The sequence below is a fragment of the Aspergillus wentii genome (genome assembly GCF_001890725.1).
Source record: "Aspergillus wentii DTO 134E9 unplaced genomic scaffold ASPWEscaffold_2, whole genome shotgun sequence".
Taxonomy (NCBI): domain Eukaryota; kingdom Fungi; phylum Ascomycota; class Eurotiomycetes; order Eurotiales; family Aspergillaceae; genus Aspergillus; species Aspergillus wentii.
The window spans coordinates 3,768,708-3,793,074 of record NW_024467833.1 but is presented as its reverse complement, the minus strand read 5'-3'; the positions used below and the strand labels follow the sequence as shown (position 1 = coordinate 3,793,074).

The 24,367-nt window shown below is 49.7% G+C and overlaps 12 protein-coding genes across 12 annotated transcripts; 6 read left to right on the top strand and 6 right to left on the bottom strand.

The window, feature by feature from the left end:
- Positions 1-377: 377 nt before the first annotated feature.
- On the top strand, positions 378-3,198 carry ASPWEDRAFT_37285 (M28 family metallopeptidase). Its single transcript, XM_040834644.1, has 3 exons — positions 378-1,402; positions 1,454-2,829; positions 2,881-3,198. Exons 1-3 carry the CDS (start codon positions 532-534, stop codon positions 2,935-2,937), a joined length of 2,304 nt encoding a protein of 767 aa, XP_040693172.1. The 5' UTR covers positions 378-531; the 3' UTR covers positions 2,938-3,198.
- Positions 3,199-3,389: 191 nt separating this feature from the next.
- On the top strand, positions 3,390-6,033 carry ASPWEDRAFT_37284 (MFS transporter). The gene is made up of 6 exons (XM_040834643.1): positions 3,390-3,923; positions 3,989-4,012; positions 4,110-4,138; positions 4,196-4,714; positions 4,765-5,134; positions 5,189-6,033. Exons 1-6 carry the CDS (start codon positions 3,875-3,877, stop codon positions 5,764-5,766), a joined length of 1,569 nt encoding a protein of 522 aa, XP_040693171.1. The 5' UTR covers positions 3,390-3,874; the 3' UTR covers positions 5,767-6,033.
- Positions 6,034-6,124: 91 nt separating this feature from the next.
- On the top strand, positions 6,125-6,611 carry ASPWEDRAFT_169335 (TMEM14 family protein; the record flags this gene model as incomplete). The annotated part of the gene is made up of 2 exons (XM_040830438.1): positions 6,125-6,223; positions 6,276-6,611. 2 exons carry the CDS (start codon positions 6,125-6,127, stop codon positions 6,609-6,611), a joined length of 435 nt encoding a protein of 144 aa, XP_040693170.1.
- A 726-nt stretch (positions 6,612-7,337) lies between these two features.
- ASPWEDRAFT_104536 (putative C2H2 finger domain protein) lies at positions 7,338-8,834 on the bottom strand (the record flags this gene model as incomplete). Its single annotated transcript, XM_040827654.1, has 3 exons — positions 7,338-8,132; positions 8,219-8,595; positions 8,672-8,834. 3 exons carry the CDS (start codon positions 8,832-8,834, stop codon positions 7,338-7,340), a joined length of 1,335 nt encoding a protein of 444 aa, XP_040693169.1.
- A 766-nt stretch (positions 8,835-9,600) lies between these two features.
- ASPWEDRAFT_103267 (uncharacterized protein) lies at positions 9,601-11,976 on the bottom strand (the record flags this gene model as incomplete). Its single annotated transcript, XM_040827549.1, has 2 exons — positions 9,601-11,466; positions 11,632-11,976. 2 exons carry the CDS (start codon positions 11,974-11,976, stop codon positions 9,601-9,603), a joined length of 2,211 nt encoding a protein of 736 aa, XP_040693168.1.
- Positions 11,977-13,382: 1,406 nt separating this feature from the next.
- Positions 13,383-13,702, bottom strand: ASPWEDRAFT_376492 (uncharacterized protein). Its single transcript, XM_040834731.1, has one exon. It carries the CDS (start codon positions 13,621-13,623, stop codon positions 13,423-13,425), a length of 201 nt encoding a protein of 66 aa, XP_040693167.1. The 5' UTR covers positions 13,624-13,702; the 3' UTR covers positions 13,383-13,422.
- A 21-nt stretch (positions 13,703-13,723) lies between these two features.
- On the bottom strand, positions 13,724-14,565 carry ASPWEDRAFT_37280 (carboxymuconolactone decarboxylase family protein). Its single transcript, XM_040834642.1, has 2 exons — positions 14,476-14,565; positions 13,724-14,413 (listed from the first exon to the last, which is right to left on the bottom strand). Exon 2 carries the CDS (start codon positions 14,337-14,339, stop codon positions 13,782-13,784), a length of 558 nt encoding a protein of 185 aa, XP_040693166.1. The 5' UTR covers positions 14,340-14,413; positions 14,476-14,565; the 3' UTR covers positions 13,724-13,781.
- On the top strand, positions 14,466-15,049 carry ASPWEDRAFT_376508 (uncharacterized protein). The gene is made up of 2 exons (XM_040834733.1): positions 14,466-14,856; positions 14,909-15,049. The coding sequence occupies exons 1-2, from the start codon at positions 14,592-14,594 to the stop codon at positions 14,983-14,985; spliced, it is 342 nt and encodes a 113-aa protein (XP_040693165.1). The 5' UTR covers positions 14,466-14,591; the 3' UTR covers positions 14,986-15,049.
- Positions 15,050-15,254: 205 nt separating this feature from the next.
- On the top strand, positions 15,255-16,860 carry ASPWEDRAFT_49469 (DUF5427 domain-containing protein MTC1; the record flags this gene model as incomplete). Its single annotated transcript, XM_040837285.1, has 2 exons — positions 15,255-15,822; positions 15,881-16,860. The coding sequence occupies 2 exons, from the start codon at positions 15,255-15,257 to the stop codon at positions 16,858-16,860; spliced, it is 1,548 nt and encodes a 515-aa protein (XP_040693164.1).
- Positions 16,861-17,094: 234 nt separating this feature from the next.
- On the bottom strand, positions 17,095-18,714 carry ASPWEDRAFT_37278 (5'/3'-nucleotidase SurE). The gene is made up of 3 exons (XM_040834641.1): positions 18,290-18,714; positions 17,267-18,150; positions 17,095-17,205 (listed from the first exon to the last, which is right to left on the bottom strand). Exons 1-3 carry the CDS (start codon positions 18,299-18,301, stop codon positions 17,136-17,138), a joined length of 966 nt encoding a protein of 321 aa, XP_040693163.1. The 5' UTR covers positions 18,302-18,714; the 3' UTR covers positions 17,095-17,135.
- A 1,152-nt stretch (positions 18,715-19,866) lies between these two features.
- On the top strand, positions 19,867-22,534 carry ASPWEDRAFT_169329 (uncharacterized protein; the record flags this gene model as incomplete). The annotated part of the gene is made up of 5 exons (XM_040830437.1): positions 19,867-20,117; positions 20,173-21,322; positions 21,390-21,498; positions 21,551-21,876; positions 21,938-22,534. 5 exons carry the CDS (start codon positions 19,867-19,869, stop codon positions 22,532-22,534), a joined length of 2,433 nt encoding a protein of 810 aa, XP_040693162.1.
- A 294-nt stretch (positions 22,535-22,828) lies between these two features.
- ASPWEDRAFT_376027 (DUF2462 domain-containing protein) lies at positions 22,829-23,593 on the bottom strand. Its single transcript, XM_040834724.1, has one exon. The coding sequence runs from the start codon at positions 23,407-23,409 to the stop codon at positions 22,999-23,001; it is 411 nt and encodes a 136-aa protein (XP_040693161.1). The 5' UTR covers positions 23,410-23,593; the 3' UTR covers positions 22,829-22,998.
- Between the last annotated feature and the right edge of the window lie 774 nt (positions 23,594-24,367).

The window sequence follows — 24,367 nt, the reverse complement described above, 5'->3', positions numbered from 1 at the left end:
TTATTGTGTGGGTGGGATATGAATGGAGTTGAGATAGTATTTTCTGTCATTTAAATGCTTTTCTATGTCATATATGAAATAAATGAAGATATCATCTATGGTTTATTAATAACAATGCTCCATGTGATGGACGGTTGTTGATCGTGAACTGGTTGCCAAATCAACAACTGATCGGCATGCGCTGTAATTGAATTGATCTCTCATTAATAGTATCCCAATAAGTCCTTTAAAACCTGATCAATCATATCCAATCGCCTAATCATCGATTAATCATCGACTCCTCGACCAATCGACTAATATACCTGTCAACTGTCGTGCTTCGCGTCATGGAGCGGGGGTCTCGGCAACTGATAAGATACGGCCTCCCTTACAGCTTCAGCTATCCCCAACCTCTCTCCGCACGCCTCCTCTCTTCTCTCCATCATCCATCTGACACGACATGGAACCGCACTTTCTATCATAAATCCATCCTGAAATTTCTTCATAGTTCTTAGCTTTTTAGCTCGGCCCACGATGAAGGAGAAATCCATCATGGCTCCCTCCGAATCAACGCCGTTGCTCTACGTTCAGGTCGCTCCCCAACGTCATCGGTATCCACACCATACCTTGCGTCGATTTTGCACTTCCATCCTGGGATTGACCCTTTTCCTCTCTCTGGTTGTCTTCTTGATCCCAGTTGCTCTCCTCCCACGAGGATATCGGACTTATATCCCCGGGGCCCATTCGCTCCCACACGCAGCATGGCCGCACGGAAATGGCCTCGGCTACCAGGAACTCCAAGCTCTTCTTCAGGAAATCCCATCCGCAGCAAAGGCTAAGGAGTGGAGTGATTACTATACTGCAGGCCCTCATCTTGCTGGCAAAAATCTGACACAGGCTCTCTGGACTCGGCAGAAGTGGCAGGAGTTTGGTGTGCAGGATACTGGACTTGCGGCGTACGATATCTATCTCAACTACCCGGCTGATCACCGCCTGGCATTGTTGAAAAAGACTGGAGATGCATCCCCCGAAGTCACTTTCGAAGCGACGCTCGAGGAAGATGTCCTTAAGGAAGATCACACCAGTGGCCTCCCTGATCGCGTGCCCACCTTCCATGGGTACTCTGCCAGCGGCAATGCCACTGCTCAATTCGTTTATGTGAACTTTGGTACATATGCCGACTTTGACGACCTTGTCAAGGCAAATGTCAGTCTTAGCGGGAAAATTGCCCTCGTCAAGTATGGTCGGATTTTCCGTGGACTTAAGGTGAAGCGGGCGCAAGAGCTTGGTATGGTCGGTGTAATCATGTACGATGACCCACAGAGCGATGGTGAAATCACCGAGGAAAATGGCTACAAGCCATATCCCGAGGGTCCCGCCCGGAACCCCAGCGCTGTGCAAAGAGGCAGTGTGCAGTTTTTGAGTACCCATTTCTCTGCCCGTGTTTGATTTCTTAAGCTGATTGTATTGCAAGGCTTCGCTCCTGGTGATCCTACGACTCCCGGATATCCGTCTTTGCCTGGGTGTGACCGACAGGATCCTTCTGATGCGATTCCGTCGATTCCTTCCATCCCGATCTCTTACAACGAGGCTCTGCCTTTCCTGAAGGCTCTCAATGGCCATGGCCCTAAGGCATCGGATTTCAACCAGTACTGGCAAGGCGGTGGACTCGCGTACAAGGGTGTGGAGTATAACATCGGGCCTTCTCCGGAAGACGTAGTCATCAACCTGTATAACCAACAGGAGTACGTTACCACCCCACTGTGGAATGTCATTGGAACTATCAAGGGCTCTATCCCAGACGAGGTGATTATCCTGGGCAACCACCGTGACGCATGGATTGCAGGCGGATCAGGAGATCCGAACAGTGGATCTGCTGCCCTCAACGAGGTCGTTCGCAGCTTTGGTGAGGCACTCAAGGCCGGGTGGAAGCCGCTTCGCACAATTGTCTTCGCTAGCTGGGATGGAGAAGAGTATGGATTGTTGGGGTCTACTGAGTGGGTAGAGGAAAACCTTCCCTGGCTTTCGAAGGCGAATGTCGTATACCTTAATGTCGATGTGGGCGCCTCGGGAACCCATTTTAAGGCTAGTGCCAGTCCCCTCTTGAACAAGGTGATTTACGAAGTTGCCGGACTCGTGCAATCTCCCAATCAAACGGTCGCGGGTCAGACTATCCTTGATGTCTGGGATGGGAAAATCAACACCATGGGCAGTGGAAGCGACTTCACTGCTTTCCAGGACTTTGCCGGCGTTCCCAGCTTTGATCTTGGGTTTGGCCGTTCGAGCAACGACCCTGTGTATCACTATCACTCCAACTATGATAGCGCTGACTGGATGGACCGATTTGGTGACCCGAGCTGGCGCCACCATGAAGCCATTGCCAAGGTTTGGGCGTTGGCAGCGGCCCAGCTGTCAGAAACTCCGGTGCTTGCCCTCAATGCCACTGATTATGCGCATGGTCTCGGCGACTACTTGGAAAGGATTAAGCCGAATGCGGAGAACCTGCCCAGCGGCTCCAACTTTAGCTTTGATGATTTGAATCTAGCTATTGTACACCTCCACAATGTTGCGGCGCAGTTTGATGCTCAAGCAGCTGAATTGGCCTCCCATCTGGATGATGACCTCCCCTGGTACTTGTGGTGGAAGAAGATCGCCTTGTACGTGCAGATTCGGAACGTCAACAGCAAGTACAAGGGCATTGAACGTGAGCTCTTGTACCAGCCTGGTCTAGACGGGCGCAATTGGTTCAAGCACGTGGTGTTTGCCCCTGGCATATGGACCGGATATTCGGGTTCAACGTACCCTGGTCTGGTTGAGAGCTTCGATGCAGGTGATGTTGCCAATGCAAAGGTATTTTGATCAACATTCTGATATGCCGAGTCCTCACTGACGTCTGTTTAGAAATGGAGCTCTATCATTCAGGAGCGAATCTACTCTGCTGCCAAGCTGCTGGAGTAAGTAAGCCTACGGGCTGTCGATATCGACGTACATCAAACACTGTTTTACGAATATTTGACTTTAAGACACATGAAGCAAAGGAAATTGGTATATAGTTATCTCTGTCTTGTATGATAGCCACCCCAACAGTTTGGCTTTGAATCTAGTATTATTGGTAGACCAGTTGGATGGATGGTTGCACAGCAGATGTTCTGACTGGGCGGGCCTGTGTACAATACTCGAACTATATACGGGCATACTGAATGCAAAAGTTGGACACACTGAACACCATCGATTATGAGTAGAACATTATTATTTTACGATCTAAACGATCACAAAATGTAATTAATTATCCTGGTTGATGTAGAGCAAGACCCGGAAAAAAATCCGCATGCGGTGGACATTCGGGGTTGCATCTTGGGCGGAGCGAACCGCGGACCAGGAGAAAGAAAATGGATGCGACGATGGAAGACTGGATGAGATGAAGCTGATATCAGACGCATAACTGGTGACTCATTCGACTCTGGAGGTGGTGGTGATGCCTTGCAAACTGCATGGGTTGCTGCATGGCCAGCATGGATGAATGCGGAATGAATTCATCTCGTCCAGGTTTGGAGTCGATTCGACACTAGTTTTTTTTCTCATCTCATCTCATCCATGAAGTGATCGTCCTGAGTATCCATGAATCAGGATAATAATAATAATACCACAGTATCTCGTGCATCTCCACTGCGATCTTCTCTTGCTGATCCCCACCGACTCTGTCTGTCTGCTGACACTAGTCGGTGCCTGCTTTTATCTTCACCTCTGTTTGTTTTCGCTTCTCCTCTTCTCCTTCTCGCTTCGCCTTTGCAATTCCTTCTCGAGGCATGCGCCTTTGACTTCTTTATCATCTTCTATCATTTTTTCTTTTTTCTTTTCTATTCCTCCATTAATCCCTCGATCCTCATTCCCCGCAATGCTGGAAAAACCGGCAAGGCTGCCGGTCCAGCAGCTGGTCATTCTGTGTACGCGTCCACCACGATAGCTCAATCATCCCCTCTGAATCGTTGCTAATTTCTTCTCTATACAGCAATATGTCGTTTCGCAGAGCCTGGTACGTCAGTATATCAACGGATTTTTACTCCCTCGTTCTATAATCAGTACCAACACTGGCTAGACTAGAGCTAAACTTTTGTCTCCCTTGTAAACAGTCGTTCTGACTTCCATCCTGCCATATCTTGTACGCATGCTCTCCTAGCTCTCGTATTCTCATCTCCCTGTCTAACATGTCGCTCAGCCTGAGATGATCTCGTATGTCGGTGTCCAAAAGGACGACATAGCCAAATGGGTCGGCATCACCTCGGCTGTCACAGCTGCTGCCCAGGCCGCCATGGCCGTCCCCTGGGGCACAGCGTCCGACTATATGGGCCGCAAACCTATCATCCTGCTCGGATTAACCTGCACTATGGTCTTCTCCGTCCTCTTCGGTTTCTCGCAGAATCTGCCCTGGTTAATCGTTTCCCGTGGACTTCTTGGCTTCATGAACGGAAATGTCGGCATCATTCGGACCATGGTCGCGGAGATGGTTCCTCACAAGGAGCTGCAGCCTCGTGCATTTAGTATAATGCCATTGGTGTGGACGCTTGGGGGCATCTTCGGTCCTGCTTTCGGGGGTGCTTTGGCGCGTCCGGCGGAGAAACATCCGGAACTCTTTGGTGATTCGGAGTTTTTGAAAAAGTTTCCTTTTGTATTGCCGAATTTGGCCTCAGCATGTATCTTTATCGTCGGAATTGCGACTGGGTTTCTCTTCTTGAAGGTAAGGGGTTTTCTGTCTTGTGCAGCGCTCGTCTCTAACAGTCCATACAGGAAACATTAAAGTCAAAGAAAGATCGTCCGGATTACGGTCTTGCGCTGGGCCAGCTGCTGATTAGCCCGTGCACTGGACAGAGGAGGGAGAACAACCCCAGGGTAGAGGACGACGAAAGGAGAGCTTTACTCGGTGATGGAAACGGCCTTGCTGCTCAGAATGGACACAAAAAGCAGGCCAAACGACCCGTTTGGAGGCAGATTTTTACTCCACAATCGAATCTGGTGTTGTTGGCCTATGCATTACTGGCAATGCACACTTTCGCATACGACTCGTTACTCCCTGTGTTTCTATATTATCCCGTTCAGGAAATTGACGGTAACCCGGATGTGCACCTGCCATTCAAATTTGTCGGAGGATTCGGTGTGGGTGAGTACTCCAAATAGGGCTTTTTGGAGTTATTACTAACCTCTTTCGCTACAGATTCCCAAACAATTGGTATCTTCTACGCTATAATCGGTATAATCGGAATGGTCACCCAGTTCCTCGTCTTCCCCGCAGTTGCCAAACGCTACGGCGCTCTTAAATGCTCAAAAGCCATCTCGCTCATATATCCCGTCTTATACCTTGTGACGCCATTTACGGCTCTCGTCCCGGCCTCACTTCGCAAATTCAGCGTCTTTCTGGTCATGCTGACCAAGCTGGCTGCGTCCATCTTCGCCTTCCCTTGCATCACCATTCTCCTCACCAACTCCGCCTCGAGTCTTAGCGTTTTGGGGACTTTGAACGGAGTAGGAACCAGCGTCAGTGCATTGGGACGAGCCGCCGGGCCTGCCATTGTCGGTTGGGCCTTTTCATTTGGTGTAAAGAGGGGATATGTCATTATCCCATGGTGGACTCTGTGCCTTATTGGTGCTATCAGTGCGATTCCCGTCTTCAGTATTAAGGAGACGGATGGCTTTGAGGATAAAGATGACGAATCTGAGGAAGACCAGCCGCAAGAGTCCGAGAATGGATCCAATGGCGGTACTTACGGGGCCGTTTCAAACGGTCGATCTTGATCGATATGAACCATACTGATATATATGGCAAGGTCATGTGACGACTTATATATGAACAACGAACAGTCGTTGATGAGCAAAAATTTCGATGAACAAAAGTTGGCGTCTAGCGTGTTATGTGTTACTCTTGACGAGACGAATTTTGGATTTATAATAATAAGACTCAAGATGAGATACGACGATATGATAGACTTTCAACCAGATTGTACTAAACATAAAATTAGCTTGAGCAACTATCTAAAATATGAAAATTAGTTTAATTCGAGGTGAAGATAGTTATCTGCAGTAGATGTATGAGATCATACGATATCGCATGCCCATTGGCCCATTATTAATCCACTAGTCGAGCGATCACCCGATGCCGATTGTTTACCTTGCCTTTACCTGTCTACTCCATCTCATCATCTCATCTCACCTCATCACTCCATTCAAACCACCTCAACCAGACTTCAAAATGGTACGCATCTACCCCTCTCACCATAATCCTACCATCTAACAAAAACCAACAGAGCCAAACCACCGTCCCCCCCACAAACTCCGCCATCGCCCTCTCCCTCCTCACCTCCCTGGGCGGCGTCATCGGATACGCCCGCACCGGCTCCATCCCCTCCATCGCGGCCGGCCTCTCCGTCGGCGCCCTGTACCTCCTCAGCTTCAACAGACTGCGCAACAGCCAGACCTACGGCGAGGAGATTGGGTTGGTCGCGTCGGCCGTTTTGGGGGGCAGCTCGATCCCCCGTGCGATTAAGACGAAGAAGGCGGTTCCCATTGGTTTGAGCTTGGTTGCTACTTATGGGCTTTTGGTGTTTGGGTTGGCTTTTCGGGAGAAGAATTCGAGGGCTTAGATGAGATAATTATAATCAACTATGTATACGATGTGGAGAGAATTATGGAGATGATTGTATGATACGAGGCCCAATGGACTCTACACTACAAGAACAGGTGTAGAGTAATTGATTGAATTGACTGCCTACCTTTGACGCTAGAGAACTTACAGCAGTTATAACCTCGTAAACAAGCGCGGACGTATGTATGTATGATGTCTCCAATTAACCCTCCAAATCGGTCAAATGGTAGATTCGGACATGTAATTGAACCGACGGTCGAGTATTCGTTTCGAAGATCCTTTCTTCCCCTCCCAGACATGATATCCAGTGATCATCAGCCTCCTTCAGCAAAGGTTGACGACCCAACTCACCAGCACTGATCGTAGCCTCGTCGTCCGGGCGGTCTCCGTTCGTAAGCACACGCCAGCGGGGAACTCAAAACGGAGGAGCCTGTTCACAGTCTGAAGCATGTCTTCTTCTTCTTTTCTTTCTTTTTCTTGCACTGTGTTCGCCAAACTACTGACAGATCAGGGCAGGAAGAGAAGACAACACAAAGAAATAAACACAAAGACCAGAAATAGATGAAATCATGCGGAGCTAGGACTTGACATGTATCGAACTTAGCTGGAGTCCGTGGTCCGTCCCTGCATCTGGAACCACTCGTTTCGGAAAGAGATGATAATTTCGGATCGATATTTCGAAGAGCGAATGATTCCTTCCCCGGTTGTTGACGTCATCGAGCACTTAATGCGCGGGATCGACGACAGTGTCCGTTTCCCTGACAGTCCCCACCACGGAAGCAGCTGGAAGCTCTTCAAGGACAGTCTCCGCTTGGCGATCGGGAACGAATGCGTACCTGGGCAATTTGGACATCTTCTCCTCCGGACTGGTTTCGTTATCAGAATATACCAATCTTGCTTGTTTGGACTTGTCTTTCTTGGCTGGTTTCTCTTCTGCAGCTGGTTTCTCTTCTGCAGCTGGTTTCTCTTCTGCAGCTGGTGTACCACCCGCCACAGCTTGGTCAGCTGCTTTCGCCGCACCGGAAATAAGATCGTCAACCGACGCGGATATCGGTGCAGCCTCTGCCCCGGGAGCCTTCTCGCCATTAGAGGTACCGGGCTGCACTGTTCCGGGAATCGAGTGGCCCATATGCATCTGTTGCATCTGGAAGGCGTTGACCTGCGGGGCACCGAAGGAAGGTCGTTGCGGCAGACTTGGGGCGGTTGGTAAGCTGCCCGGTCGTTGGGGGAATGCGGAAGCGGGTTGTGGAGGGGTAGGGTTCTGGGGAGTAGGTTGCTGCGAGAGGGGTGGAGGTGTGTTTCCATAAGCGGGAGTAGGCTGTCCTGGAGTCCCGGCGGGGAACGACTGTGGAGAGTATCCCGGAGTGTACTGTGCACTGGGAGGGAACTGTGGCTGCCCACCTGGTGAGAAGTTCTGATAGACTGGACTTGCCGTTTGTTGGTACGGGGAAGGAGCACCGCCGTACGGCTGCGGGTATGAATATTGTGAGTTGGCAGCAGATGGATTAGGAGTTTGGCCCTTGATAGGAGGATACCCGTCAGTATAAATCATTCAACCGTAATCCAAGCGACAGAAGGTTAAAAAAAAAAAAAAAAGGCACTTACAAATCCAGTAGGAGTCGGTGTCTGCCCTGCTCCAACCGGTGTGGCTTCCCCACTACTACCTCCAGCAAGGGCCTCGGCCCGTTTGGCCTTATGCTCTGCCAGACGCTTCTTGAGATCCGACGTATTTTCCAGCTTCGGTTTTTTCGCCGGCTGTCCGCCAGCACCAACACCAGCAGGAGGGTTCCCCGTCACGGCCTGCCGCTCCGCCTCCGCCTGCTGAAACTGGGTCAAAACACGCTGGTTGTGCGATTGGATGATATCCTCGGGGACACCCTCCATGCCGAAGATCTCGACATCAAGACTCGATCGGTTGGGAAGGGCATTGTCGACTGCGGAAAGTTGTTCCTTGTGTACTTGACTCATATGCACCGACAATCCTAAATCATAACGGGCCGCCCATTAGCAAAAGCTAGTTCGTAAATAGAAAAAGACATCCAGAAATCCAGAACCCACCTCCTGCAGTGTTGAGCCTCCGACCACATCTCTCACATTTAAAATGCTTTGCTTTCTGGTGCGAAATGAGGATTTTGAGGTCGTCAAAGTCGCGCTCGCAGTAGTAGCACCACGGACGAGCCAAAACCTCTTCGATCGTGGGGCCACGTCTTTTCTTTCCCATCGCAACGGTGACTTCTGATGAGGATATATAAAGGTTAAGGCGAAAAAGGCGAGCTCCCTTGGGAATGGGCGGTAATGGCGTTGTAGGGAGAGGCGATGAGGTGTGTGGTTGTGAACGCGTTCATCCAGTCGCAAAGTCCAGTGGAGGATGATTTGCCGCCGACTGAGGCCGAGGTCACGTGGTGATTCACACACGTGATATCAATCACAGCATAGTACAGAATAGAAAGGTCTAAACAGTGAAGATTAAATTAAATGATGGATGAGATGATTGATGCGAGTATTTACAATCACGATTGTTCTAGCAATCTAAAGTCACTGTGGCACCAGCCATCAAATATTCCACCATGATACAGATTCCCAGATGTACAAACAACAAAAAACTTCCTGCTATAACGCCAGGTATTCCACCATGATACAACTGTAACAAACCCAAAGTATTAACTGTATCCTCCGAAAATGTACAAGAACCATGCTTCGCTTGACCAAACCAAGTCATGACACAAAATCCAAGTCCCCCAAGGGATACACAAAAGCAAAACCTGCTCCAATCGCTAACACATGTACACGCTAATGGAAAACCGATGCAAACATCCAAAAGCAAAACAGAAAATAAGATACAATGTAGAAACAATCTATCGCACTGAAATTATTTGATCCAATGCCTTCCAGTTGGTCGTAGTTGTTGCTATTGAATGACTGGAAGGCACTGGGCCAAAAAGAATAAAAAAAGAAGAAAGAGCAGAATGGAAGAAGTTTCAGCCTACTCATGCAGGCCGCGTGTGGCCTGGTGGAGGCAATCCTGGAGCAGCCGTCGCCCCAAAAGGCATGAAATGCTCGGGGTATGGTGTTTGGTAGGGGATCTGGGGCGGCGGCTGCTGAAGAGGTCCATAAGGGCCCGGAACCGATGGAAATGGCGCCACAGCCCGGGGGTCAATGGGCGCATAAGGCGCAATCGACCCCCGGGAGGGAGGTGGCGGGATCGGGGCCAGCTGGGGATGGTGAGGACCGGGAGGGCCGGGGGGTGGCAGAGAAGCCGATGAAGGAGGTGGTAGAGATGGGTATGAATGTGCCGGTGGTGCAGTTGGTGTTGGTGCAGGTGCAGGCGCTGGCGCTGGTGCGATACCTGCGTCTCTTGGGCCTCCAAAGACCGGACTGGATTTCTTTCGTCCAACAGTCTTGGGAGGCTCGGTCGCCTTCTTGGCGGCGTCTGCCACTCGAGCAGCTTCAATTTGGACTTTAGTTCGCTTGGGGTTGCGAATCCTGCCCTCCCGATTGAAACGGGCCCAGTGGTTGAGCATGGCCTCTGTGCGTTTAGGGTTTTTGGAGTTGGCAATCTTTTCGCGCCGGGCCAGTTCGACTGGGTCGATCGTCTCGTTGGACAAGGTAGTTCCCACCTGCGTGCTGGGAGGAGCAAGTGCTGGGCCACTGCTGGGCGCCGGTTCGATGATGGGCATCGATTGAGCTGCATTGGCTGGCGCGAGGGCCGGGCCTGCCTGCAACGGTACATGGTTGGTCGTCGATTTGGCGGAGGACGCTCCGCGGCCAGTGGAGCGGGCTGGCACAGCAGGAGCTGGAGTAGCAGGCTGAGGAGTCTCTGAGGCGGCGCGTGAAGGCAAACGGCTACCTCCCCGACCACGGCCCCGTCCGCGGCCTCTTCCAGAGCCTCGAGTAGAAGCAGGAGCTGCGGAGGCAGGCTCTGTCTGGTCCGCCTCCGTTGTGACGCGACGACCACGAGTTCGGCGTTTCGGCATGGGTTCTTCGGCCTCGGGAGTAGCGGGAGTCTCTTCAAGAGCAGCATCGTCAGCTTCGGTAGGCCGGCTGGCTTCCATCTCAGCAGCCTTGCGCTTGCGAGTCGCCTTGCCAACAAATTCCTCCCGCGGAGGGTTCTGGAACATGGGTACATGATCAACACCATTTTTCTTGATCGCGGGCCACCCGTCGGGGTTGAGATTGTTGGGGCCAGCTTTGGCAAGCATCTTTCTAGCCTGGGCGGGAGTCGGCTTGAAACCACCCTGGGTGAACGGGTTTTGGTTGCGGACCTTGTCCTCTCTTGGGTCGTGCTTGTATCCATAAAGCATTGCCTCTTTCTTATCTTGATAGACTTCAGGCCGATCAAGCTTCCTTGGGTCAGTAGTCGGCTTAGCATTGTGTCGAGTCGCAAGTTTGTGAAGCTTGTCGATCGCCAAGTGCTCATCCTGCCACGCCTTGAGCGCATGGGCAACATTTTCGGTGATCGCGTAGAGTTCATCAACAGAGCGCGTCTCAGGGTCGCGAAGCTGGACTAAAAGGTCTTCGAGAGGCGTAATTTCAAGGTATTCACCCTTGTTGACCTTGGACTTTTTGTACGGAGCAGGTCGTCCAAGAATCTCGGATGCACCACGTTTTTTGGTGCGTTTGGGGTCACGGAAGACATTTTCCCAAGACTGATCTAGATGGACGGTGGTTTCGTTATATTCCTTGGAAAACTGGCATGGATCGTGGATATTCCACAGGTTGTGAAGACGCTTCTCCACGGATACCGAATCTTCCTCACGAGAGAATTCATGGAGCTGGTTGGATAGAGCAAGATCAGATTCGGCCTCATGGCCTTCGCCTTCGCCTTCACCGTCACCGTCACCTTCGGCTTCAGGCTGCTCTGCATCGACATCGTCGTGATCTTTTTCGCCGGCTTCAGACGCGGCATCAGCATCGACACCGTCAACGAGGCCTTCTTCTTCGGCTTCAATGGCTTCGGCTTCTTCGGCAGCAATAGCCTCTTCAATGGCTTCATTATATTCAGCAGCCTCAGCGTCAACTTCATCGCCATCTTCATATTCATCATTCTCGTCACTGTCGTTCAAATGGCTATCTTCTGCCTCATCATCGGCCGCGCCATCATACATGGCAAACTTAGCGATGTGGGGATGCACAGAAGCAATGTGTTCTTTGAGGGCCTCGCTCTGAGACTCAGCATCATCTTCAGGGGTTTCAAAATATTTGCCACACCAGTCACACTTGACTTTGTGCATGACAGGGGCAGGAGAGTCCTGGGTAGAGGTAGAATGAGGGTGCATAGGTTCGGAGAATTGTCGGCGCAGGGGAGAGTCCTGGCCCGAAGTGTGGCTTTCCACGTCGATGTCGTGGTGGGCAACAGGAGCCATGATGAAGGAAAAAAAGAGACGGAGAAAAGAAGAAGGAAAATTAAAGAAAAAGGAAAAATCACCCGAAGAGTTCCAGTCAACGGGGAATTGTGGTTCCCGTCAAGAAACAAGATCTAGATAGAGTGTCAGTTCGGAGTAGGTGAAAAAAGTTCGCTTGCAGTGCCAAGACGCCAGTAGTAATGGAAGCGCAATCCTGGACAAGAGGCAGAAGACAGGTAGGAAGCGAACGCGCAACAACAGGGCATGGAAAAGGATCACAAATAAAGAGAGATTCATAAAGATGGCATTCCAATGTACAGAGGTAGAGAAAAAAGATGAGAAAAGGTTGGAGAGAGAGTGCAGAGGGTTGCAAGTCGACAGCTGGAACTACTCAAACACGCGGCATGTAACGTACCTTGACGGTGAGGAAAACAGAACCAGTCTGCTGACCAGATTGGATATGATAAAACCGATGCCGTTTTTGAAGATATTCAGTCTTCGAGATGGCAGAGTTAGAGAATTGTTTTGGCCACAGCAAAAGAGCTGTAAATAGGCGCGAACGGCTGCCAGGGATAGTTGTGTTCTTGAAATAGAATCGTAGTAGAAAGAAGAGCGGGTACGCAGAAAGAAGTCGACCACCACGCTCCAGAGATGAGAGAAAGTGAGATGATTCAGATGAGAGGAAGAAGAATGAAGAAAAGAGAAAAGGGAAGATTGATGAAGAAGTTGGTGTAGAGGGTGGTTGCTGACAGAGTGGGCGCGAGGAGTATGAAAAGATCTTACAGAGGGAAGAAGATGTAAGAAAAGGAGGGAGAAACGAGGAGGGAGAAAAAGGGAGAAAGCAGATGGAAAGAGGGGGAATCGCTAGCAAGAGAGATCCATGCAACAGTGAATTCCAACAGGAGCTGGAAAGAGACGAGAAAAGAGAGGTTGTTGAGGGGGAAGAAGAGCGATGTTTTGTGGGAGTTTGTAGAGGAACATCGAATAATAGAGAGAAAAAGATTGAGTCGCTGTAGTTTGTCACGTAAATTATATCCGTACGGTATGGTATGGTATTGGCTGTTACTAACCATTATCGGCCAATGGGAGGGCATTTAATGAGTTGGCTGTATGATACCGTACGATTGTCTTTGTTGTGATGACTTTTATTGTTGGGGATTAAGGAGAATAATAGAATAATCGGAGAATAATAGATAATACCTATAATATAAAGAACCTACATATAATAATATGGATTCAATTCAGTCTGTTTATCTCTTATTCTGCTGTCGTGATCTGCGGTCCGTTTGGTATTGTAATATCTACTTGACATCATCCACTCTAGAGCCTAAATATTCCCTCTCTAATAGTCGAATATCTTCATCCTCTTCGTTATTGAGATATTGATTTTCTATTATATTACCGTTGAAATCTATGACTCACAAGTCATCGGACTCCAACAGTTCACGGTGAATGATGCAGGTCCATTCATTCACTGCAGAGATGAAACATACAGCGATAAAAAAAGGTGGCGGGATTTTTCAGTAAGGCGGACTCCATTATTTCTCGCTGTTCTGGATTTGGTCTCTTATGGAAATATCCGTGAGATACAATAGCCAGAAATAGAATGAGGGGCATCGAAGAGTAGATTCTAGAAACAGGATTAGGATTAGGATTAGAAGCTGACATCCGGATGGCTTGGGATAAGCTTATCACGAGGGATGATCTCTCTACCAGAAGCAAACTATCCCTCTATCAATAATACGGATACGTCGTAGAGCTGAACGTTTGAGAATAAATAATTGAAGAAGCCAATCAAATGAATAAAAGTGTATATAAATTTCATATCAAGGGTTCTTCTCGCCAACATCCAACGCTACCAGAAACCGGCTCACACAATTATACGCGGCCACAGTAGCCGTGATTTCCACCACTTCTTTCTCGCTGAAAATCTCCTTGACCTCTGCAAACACCTCATCCGGCACAGTCACAGTCTTGGTCATCGCATCTGTATATCTCAACACCGCAGCCTGATCCCGACTCAAAATCCCCTCAGCAACTTTCTGGGAGAAATCCGCTTCAGAGTCACGGACAACTCCCATCGCTTCCTCGCTCAGTCCACCTTCTCGCAGCAGCGGTGCGTGATGCTCCCATTCAAACCATGCCCCATTGATCACGGCCACGCGGCAGATGGCAAGCTCGCGGACAATGGTTGATAAGCTGGTTTGGGTGCGGATGGCTCCGATGAATGAGTTCCAGCCATTTGCAACAGGGAAGGAATGCAATAATGCCCGGTCAAGAGGGATGAGTCCGTTTGGGGCACGTCGAGCTTGAACTCGGGCGAGGATATCTGCTTCCTCGTTTGTGCTGGTGGGTGGGGGGTCGGGGACGTATGGGAGACGCATTATGCTGATTTCAGATGGTATATCCAGATGAATATGAGTCAATTGCTCAGATATCAAAGTGACGGTTATGGAGTCTGTCAATTCGTGAGCATGGAGTCAAGATTCAATATGCTGCTGCTAACACCTACTTCAACAGGAGACAGCAGTCGATCAGTCCTTTTTTTTCAATTGACACTCCAAGATATCTTCACAATCCGACGTGGAGTAAACCCTGAATATCTACTCTTCCAGTTATCTTGAACCCCGCCTCGGATGGGCCCGCACGGGATAGGATCCGCTACGAAGCCCGCGGCCATTATCGGACAAACGGACTACGGAGAGAGATTTCGCGATTACTTTCTGTTCATTGTGTGTCTGGATGGATTTTATACCGAAGGGTCTAGAGGCATTCTGTTGTTTTGTTTGGGGATACAATTGTTGTCTCGGGATATCGGATATGCTGATATTGGGCTTCTATATTTCTATATATGTCTGCTGAGCTATATAAAAGTTTGGGGATATGATAGAATATCTACAGGTATAATCTTTGGAGATTTTTTCCCCTTTGTTTCTTAAAGTAATGATAATAGTGACCATGGCTGCTGTCGGAGTATATGATGCCAGAGCATTCAAACAATATATATCTGGCTACCTTTTATACAATTGATTATCCCAAGCAACACAACACAAGACAATTATTTATATTTATATATTTATAATCTAAAGATGATACCTCTCATCTATCAAATACTAAATTGACTGTTAATAGACCAAGATACAGGTGACAGTCGTACCTCTGTATACTCTGCTAATGTCTTGGCACAGGTCATCTGGTCTCCACTCTCCAGACGGCACAAGCACCCAAACAACTAATCGCATCTCTCCAACTGCCAAAAAACACTCAACCCCTGCACGCTCAGAGCTCGTTCAGCCAACATGCCTCCCAAATCATCAAAACCCACCAGCGATGAGCTTCTCGCTCAATTTGATGATCTTGGGATTGATTCCTCCGACAAGCAGCAACAACAGCAACAACAACCGGCGTCGACGTCAGCAAATGCCGCCACGGGGCAGTCCGAGCAGGACATCCTTGCCGAGCTGGACAATCTAGCTTCTCAGCGTCCAAGCAGTGGTCCCGGCACTCCGCGTCTTTCTACGAATGAGCCTAGGCCGTCTATCAAATCGCCCAAGCCAGCTGCGAATGCGACACCCTCGGCCGGTCGGTCCAGTGAAGAGAAACCCGCCCGTAAATCAGCAGAGAGCGGTCGGTCTTCGCGTGCTGGAAACAAAGCTGGGAATAATGTGCAGCAGTCGGATTCCGAGAAGGCGGCAGCTGAGGAGGCTGCTCAGGGTGGTGGTGGTGGATGGTGGGGAGGTTTCTTCGCAACTGCCAGTGCTGCTATGAAACAGGCCGAAGCGGCAGTCAAGGAGATCCAGAACAACGAGGAAGCTCAGAAATGGGCTCAGCAGGTGAAGGGAAATGTTGGAACTTTGAAGGATATTGGTGGGTAGCTCCCTGATTTTGTGCTGTGTAGGACTTGCTAATGATTGCATTTGTCAAGGTGGCGGACTTCGCGACATGGCTATTCCGACGTTTACTTCTCTCATCCACACTCTCGCGCCTCCTATCTCATCGCACGAACGTCTTCAAATCCATGTGACACATGATCTATCGGGCTACCCCGCAGTCGACCCCCTGGTCTACTCGGTCTTTTCGCGTGTCATGGCCCAGGTGGAAGGAGGCGACCTCCTTGTCCTGCAGCGAGGTCAGGAATCGGCACCCAAGCGTGGGCTGGACATTGGTGGGTTTCAATCTTCTGGCGCAGGCTGGCATGATGGTCCCTGGTGGAGGACAGTCACCCCTGGAAACCCCCGTAGCATTTCCGCCGTCCCTGGCACCGTGGCGGCCACCAAGCTTGCCCGGGCCAGTGCCGAGTCCTACGCCGCTGAATATTTCTCATCGAGAGGCGGAGTCGAAGAAGCCGCGAAGCAGGCCTCGGAGGTTTTGAGCGAATCGAATCCCGTGCGGAGCAGTGACATCTTCTTGGCGATCCAGGCTATCAGCAACGAGTCTTCCACTGAGCTTTTCCAGGCTGGCCCGACCACCGAGAAAGCCACCCCTCAAGGCGTGGTCGATGTTCCTGACGCCAAAGAAGGAGAGGTTTCCTTTGCGCTCTACCTCCACGATCCCATCCACGGCATCGCGTTCCACACCATCTCCCAGGCCATTCCCCAGAAGTGGGTCGAATGGCTCGATGCCTCCGTGCCTGCTCCCGAAGACCCCCATGCCGAGGATGCACAGGTGCCTCGTGTCGTGATCCCGGATTCCATTGCGGAGATCATCGAAAGCGGCGGCGTCGACCCCCGCGAGTGGGTTGCTGAATGGATCGAGGACTCGATCTGCTTGGCCATTGGCATTGTCGCACAACGCTATGTAGCCCGCCGCATGGGTGTGGGTGAGGGCGGCGTTGGCAAGGGTAAGATGCGTGCGGAGACATCGTCTGTGGAGAAGGGTGCGGGAGAAATTGCCAGAGCACTATAAATGCTTACAGTTTTTTTGTCCAACTGATATGACAGGCCTCTAATGATATACCGATATGATTCCGTGTTTTGATATTGTTCACCTTGTGCAGGTAGTGAATTATTTTAGTTCTATGGCGTATTGCGATTTGTACATACTGCAAGTAATACTGCAGCGAAAGCTTAACTCGTCATTTACTCCATACTCGTACTTGAGATTTGTAGATAGGTAATCGTAAAAAAAAGTCAAAAAAACCTTTGCGGGTATCTAGGTATGTATCTATGTATCTCATAAAATTATTCATCAAGTTCCAACGAACCGTCGAGACCGGGAATATGCGAGAAATTTGCAAGCCATGGAGTGACACTGGATTCAACATTAGTATGCAATTAATATCATAGAAGGGGCTGGGGAGAACAAGTCATACCTGGTACTACCGTTCAGCACGGTATGCGCATCAGTGCCCTCCTCACTTGACTGCAGGTTCTTCTTCATATCAGACAAATCAGCCGACCAGGCGAAGCTGCGCTCTTTGAGACCCGAGTGCGCTGCGGCGGTTCCATTGACAGCCTTGGAGGTGCCGTTTACCTGCGCATGCGCTGCGTCTCCATTGACCATTTTCTCGCCATTACTGGATAGCTCCGTATACAGACAACCCTTGGACCAGTAGTAGGGCAGAGCGCGGGTGTAGCGAACAGGGCGCGACTCGACATCCTCGCGCATGGGCACGTTGAGGTTATACAATTCGACGCGCTCGTCCCAGTTCCGGTAGAGATGCAGGATGACCTTGACGGAGAGTCTGGCTGCTGCGCGGATGATCTCGATGGGCTGCGGGTCTTTACTGCCGAAGGAGACGGCGATGCCGCGCTTCCCGCATGTGGCTGCTTCGAGGGCGCCGCCTACGGTGCCGGAGGAGAGGTTGTAGATGGTTGAGGCGTTGCGGCCGTGGTTGGGGCCGGAGATGACGAGGTCGATGGGACCGCGTTCGGCGAAGAGGTTGAAGAGGCCGAGTTGGGTGCAGCTGGCGGGGGTGCCGTTGGTGATGACTACCCAGTCATTTTGGTTTTCATTGGGGGTTGAGTCGGTGTGGTGGTGGTAGTTGGCGTCCCAGGTTCCATCGTCGAGAAAGGCATTTGGGGGCACGTAGGTGGCTTTCAGGGATGCTTCGATGAGATGCGCTTTGCCGATCCAGGATCGCGAGGCGGCTGGGATGGCTACTGAGACGAGATGGCCTGCATCTTCGAGCGCGTTGACAAAGGGACGAATGTATGGAGAGAGACGATTGCACGGAGGCCCGTCATCGTTGACCACCTATGGAGTTTTTGGTAAGCATTCCTTCATCAGTCATTCTTAAGAGTACACAGTAGACAATATCACTGTACAACGGAGGACTCCGGACTCCGTGACTAGCACTCAGGACTATCGACTGGGCAGAAGAAAAAAAACCTACCAAGATATGCATATTGACCGATCCAACGCTTGGCGACTCAACCAGAATATATTACGTCTGAGAAGAACGGCCATTTTTGTAAAGACCGAGGAGCAACTCGATTATTTATAGGGAGGTCCTAGCTGGGTAATCTCTCAGCCCCGGAATCAGAGAGCAGTTTTTTTTTTCGTCGCATCCCGAACCGAACAACATACCGGGGAGTAAAGTCTGGTCAACGGTGAGGACGAAGATGTTCTGCGGGGGCGAGGAGGATGAAGCTGGGGTATTGGAGATGTAAGCGTATTACGGATACTGCATGATACAAGGTATTGGCCAGTAAGAAGTGAGAGATACAGTGTATGTAAGGTAATGACAAAACAAGATGATACAGCCGCCACCCAAAAAGAGTCTGCGGTGAGACGGTCGGCGAAAGCAGCCCGTGGGGAATTCGCAGTCCACAATAAGCAGAAATCTCAATGGCCGGGAGAGAGAGTGATCGGAAAAAATCTCTACGATGGATATTATCGAGGCAGATGGATTTAGTCATGTTGAATGGAAGTCGAATGTCGATATAGACTATGTGCTGGTAGTGGAGGGAGTGGCATGCAAAAGACGACTAGTTGGGTGATCTACAGGCAAATAGAGTAGTGAATAGACACTCTGTAACACTTGATATCCAGCTGACCTCAACAATTATCAGATACGAATGTGTCTTTATCAACAGTAATATAATGATAAATAATAATAATAATAATGATAATAATATGATAATCAACTAAGATGAAAATATTTACACAATTAAAATTACTGTGTAGACTGTAGAACCAGAAAAGATGGTTCCTGTACCGCAATTCCACCTTCTTTCTAGAGGGCTTCCATCAGGGACACCCATTCCACAACTCAGTTTCCAGTGGAACCTGTTGATATTTCCATGGACGAAACCCCATCGCATCATCCTGCATATTCCCTCTCGTTCAGATGAGGCGATTCAGTTGTGTAACGGCTTGCAGCTAATCATAGGATGCCAGTCACGCACGGTCGCTGATCCGGTCAAGCCGCCCTTAGCGAGTGCATCTTCATTAAGCCCACCTCGTGCCATCTGATCTTCACGTTGCCCCTGATGGTTCGGCTGCCTGTCTGTACATAACCTTGTAATGCCCGTCCATGATGTAGATGTTGTATTCTGTATTCTGTATTCTGTCTGCATACCAGCATAAAGAAATCGATTGCAAGTTTTATTATCTCAGCTGCAGCATAGTCAGTGCTCCGAAGGTAAGCTTCGGTGGCCGATCGCCGCAAAATCTTTGGTGGGGAACAGTCAGCCACGACGTATGAATTTCTGTCATCCATCACCAGTTCATTTCTTCATCTCTTTCCCTTCCATCATCTCCATCATCGTCTTCCATATTACCACGGCCAACCCATCTTCAATATTATCCCAATTAACCCTCATCCAGCCTTCCTGCCTCGTTCAGGCACATCGCACCAAATCCAGTCGGACTAGTCCCCTCCGCGAAGCCAAACCCTCTTGAAGCCCTGCCAGCTCAAGAGGTCCACGTTCGCCCCTCATCCTACCATTTTCGCGCAGATAACCCTGTATGGACGGTGGGAGTACTGGCACCGCTGCGGGCATTGACCCCAAAATCCTCGATAATTGGCAAACTGACGCCGCGTTTTCTGTCGCGTCGTGGGAGCACACCGGCTACGAGCAGCCGCAAGAGTGGGATACCAGCCAAGACTCGAGTCAAGGCGATGGGGACATTGTCGATCTAAGTGCCTTTCCAGACTCCCTGGCCAGAGACCATCCTGATGTGTCGTCTCTGCTGGGGCAGTCGAGTGACTTTTGCAGGTTTGTTTGTCTTCTACTACTTGATCTTGTTAATGTTGGTGCTGATGGTATCTAGCAACCAAGACACCACCCCCGAAAAGTTCAGCCTTCCGGATGGCACTGTCAGCGGCACGGTGAGCGGTACTATCAGCCCTAGAACGATCCCTTCGACCGACGACAACTTCCACCCAGATGAGTCATGGCCGCATTTTCAACTCTTCAACCCGGTGGCTTCCAGCATGCCCATGGAGGCCTTTTACCCGTACGCCAAGGAACCCGCACCATCTAATACAGTGATCGTCGAGGATGTGGGAGAGGTGCCTCATGGCCAAGGATTCCAAGACGTCCAACCGGATCAGTTCATGTTTCCGAATGTACCTCAGGCTTTCCCATTCGTTTCGGAGCCGTGGAATGATGGACCGACCAATCCCAATACCCCGGCCACTGTGCCTTCTACCCAAGGATCGGTCCCTCTTTCGATGGCACACCAGATGGGACCAAAGGAGGGTGACCTGCGCGACTTCCACGCCCCCATGCGATCGCTCGAGTCGCGTTGGCTTGACAGTCTGGAGGCGCAACTTCCTACAAGCCTGAACTCTGCATCGTTCCCCACCATCCCACATGATCTGCACTTCCACCAAGACGGTCGAAAGGGGCATGATGGCTTGCACTACAAGTCGGAAAGCTCTTCCGTTTCTGGGGATTTGTCAGGAGCACATGACAGTGCGTATTCCGCGACAAGCGATGAGGTTCCAACCTTTGCGGACCGACAGTTGGACGAGGACGATTCACACGTGGGGTGGAAGGAAGCGTCGCACGATGACACTCCATCTGCGACGACCCAGCCTCAAAATACCGCTGCTTTTGTGGTTAGCGAGGCCCCGTCAGAATCCCTCATCATGTCCGTCCCTTCAAGGTCCAGGGCCTCATCCAATGCTGCTCAGCGTGGTAACAACCGGCCCATGCCTCTTGCTCTTCAGTCCGTGGCCACCGTTAGGAAGCGTAAACCGCGCAACTCCACCATCTCTTTGGACCATGGCCAACCGAAACCATTGCAGATTGTCCAAGAAGATGGACAGGGTGGATCCATTGCTTCTGCCGACTTTGTATCTCCGCCTCGTGGGGCTCGTCGCAAGGGTCCTCTGAGCATGGTCGGGAGAGCAAACGCTGGATTGCGAAGGAAGAACAAGGATACTTGTGTTCAATGCCGCTTGAATAAGCGCAAGGTACGTCTCATCACATCGACTTCAACAAACAAATATCATTTATTCAAGTGCTAATTAATCGATGTAGTGTGACGGAAGTTCGCCGTGTGATGCCTGTCGTCCCACACTCCACGAACAACCTTGTGCACGCGCTTGCTTTGCCAACATTGTCGAGTTTGGCACTTGCAATTATATCTGTATGGGTTCCCAGTCCCTCAAATATTTAGCTCACATACTAATACATCCCAGCTCAACGCGCCGCCAACCATCCTACAATAGATGGAACAGGCCGAGTACGGGTTGAGCTTCCGTCTCAATTCGATCTCCATGATCTGCTGTCTTTGCTCAATGAACGACAAGGGCGGTTCAACATCCGTGCCAAACAAGCTTGGGGGTCCCTCTATGTTCTTGATCTCGGAGAAACCTATCGGTTCTTGAAGGGCCTGAGTGAATACAATGGCAACTCTCGCTCGTCATTCCTCGAGTTCATCGACCGACGGATCGTTGAATCCAAGGACAAGTCCAAGAACTGGTTGACTTGTGTCAAAGACTGTGACCCAATGAACAATGTTTATGTAAGTTTGCTTGCTTACTTTATTAAACTCCTGATTGACCTTTAACTAACCTTAACTGCAGACTCTACTCTCACAATGGAACAACATGCCTAGTCGCGCAAGCTACAGCTTTGTCCCTGCACAGCCTGGGGGCCAAGAGCGACCCATGGACATCAACAACCCTGAAGATCGACGCGAAATTCTTCTAGCCGCCCAATTGTCTCGCATCTTCTGCCGTATGCTGGAGGTGGAAGGATTCCGTAAACTGGAACGGGACTTCTACAATATTAAATGGAAGCAGATTACTCACGAGACGCACCTGCGCTTCTTGGGTGAATTGGGTCATATCCTTCTTTCCCTCCGCTGGCGGGTGTCCTGGTGGAAACGCCTTGGAGATGGAGGCCAGAAACCTGACCCGAGCCAGCAGCATTACGTGGATCGCGTGGAATTGCTTTGCCGCATCCTCTATGTCTACTACACCTGCGTCCTTGCTAAGCTTCCTTCCTGGTCTACGGCAGACGTTCCCAAGGGCATCTGGTCTACCTACGCCGACTCGGAGAACCCCGTTTGGGATGATTACCCCTCGGACCCTACCGACAATGGATTCCACGGTTGGATGGCAAGGGGCCAAGAACTGATTGAGCAAGCCGGTGTCCCTGGCCGTGTCTCGAGGATTTGAATACGAGGCAAAGAAAAGGAAAAAAAAAATAACCATAAAATAACAGCAAAAAAGAAAGGCATTGGCGGATTGGAAATTAACTTTGAGATACCCTTTAGCGTCTTCATGATGGATACAATTTTCTTGTCGTTTTATGATTAATGATTTATCTGCACTGATTCTTTGTACATTGGACCATTTTAGGCTTGCATGGAATTGCTTGCAAGCCATGGATATGTATCAATTTCGTGTCAATACTTTTTGAATTTCAGCATAGAAATACATTTTTGGTCTAGCTTACGATGTGGAATCTAAACATCTAATGTTAGATAGGGTATCTTTCATTAATCGTATCTAGTATAGTATATATTTTACTGGGTCGGAATGGACGGACGCAAATTGAAAAACCCATCCATTCATCCGTACTCCCAGGGCCAAAAAAAACAAATCAATTACAACTCGACAAAAATGGACATCTGCTCAGCTCATTTCTTCCCAGTCTTGTCTGCCGCCTTCTTATCCTTCTTGCCACCAGCAAGCAACTCCAAATGTCCCGCCTTGGAAGCAAGAGCGCGCTCCGTCTTTGCCGTCATTCCCGCGGTGAGTTTCTGCACAGAGCCATCTATCAGTAACCGGTATTTCTGGATGGGAAAAGAGGGTGTGGTAGTGGAAGTTGCGGGACGCACCTTGGTCATCTTCGTCTGCTTGATCAGGGCAGCCTTCTTGGGGGCAATCGTCTGAGGACCTCTCCTGGGACCGAGAGCAGCGGGACTATAAGATAAAAATATGTTAGCCGGTACTCTATCTCTTATATCACAAAGGTAGACAGAAAGAAAAAGACATAAAACATACCGCTTAGCACCGGGCTTTCCCTTCTTAAGCGGACCCTGGGCCATGATGAATATCAAGATGAGTTAAAAATTGTAGATGTGGAGAGGGGTACTGCCAGCAGCACGGATGGAAGGAAATGTTGATGCTTGATCGTTGCTGTGGGGGGAGTATGGAGAGATTCTGGCTGTTCTTTTTTTCTCTTCTCTTGAGGCTTGTTTGGAGAAAATTCCTTATCGGCGGTTTATCTAATGTCACGTGAGGCGGGACTTGCATTAATTGGGTTTTTATGGGTACAGACTACAGTGGAAGTGCTGGTGATAGTTTGTAGTAGTATAATGTTTAAGATATATTTGGATATGAATTGTATGATGCTAATTTTAATTTGATTCCCCTCCCCTTTCTCTCTCTTTATGACGTTGTGGTCATTCTGCTGTCTATGAAGTACAGTTCCCTTTACTGTTGCTATCGCAATGAACAAGTACAAAACCAGACTAACCACATACGGAATGATCGTGGCATCATATCCCACCGACCTCAAGCTTGTTTCTTTTATGTCTCATTTGCCCGAGTTTTCCACCTAGCATATGTATCTATTATTATAGAGACCAAAATCAAAAATAGAATAGTAGACAGAAAAAGAAAGCAAAGAAAAGTGGTTACATACAATCTCATATAAGCTACTATAAGCTGATAAACCATGACTAAATGGGTCGGGACTTTTGCCTCCCACTGTAGATCATCGCACTGCTTTGTGTTGCATTCGATGTTTTCTTATGCTTAGACTAGACATGCGTTGACAGTCATGACATGAGCTGTTTCATATTGTGTTTTTCAATTATGGCCTATTCCGTTTGTTCATTGAGCACGAGTACAGGGGGAGGGGGCTGTGGCCTTAGGCCTTAAAGACCAGGTACTTCAAACGGCGGGTGACACAGTAACGGTCACTCTGCATGGGGCTAGGTGTACGGGGTACAAACTGCCTCAAAATTGAACACTACAATCTGAGAAAATATGAAGTAATTG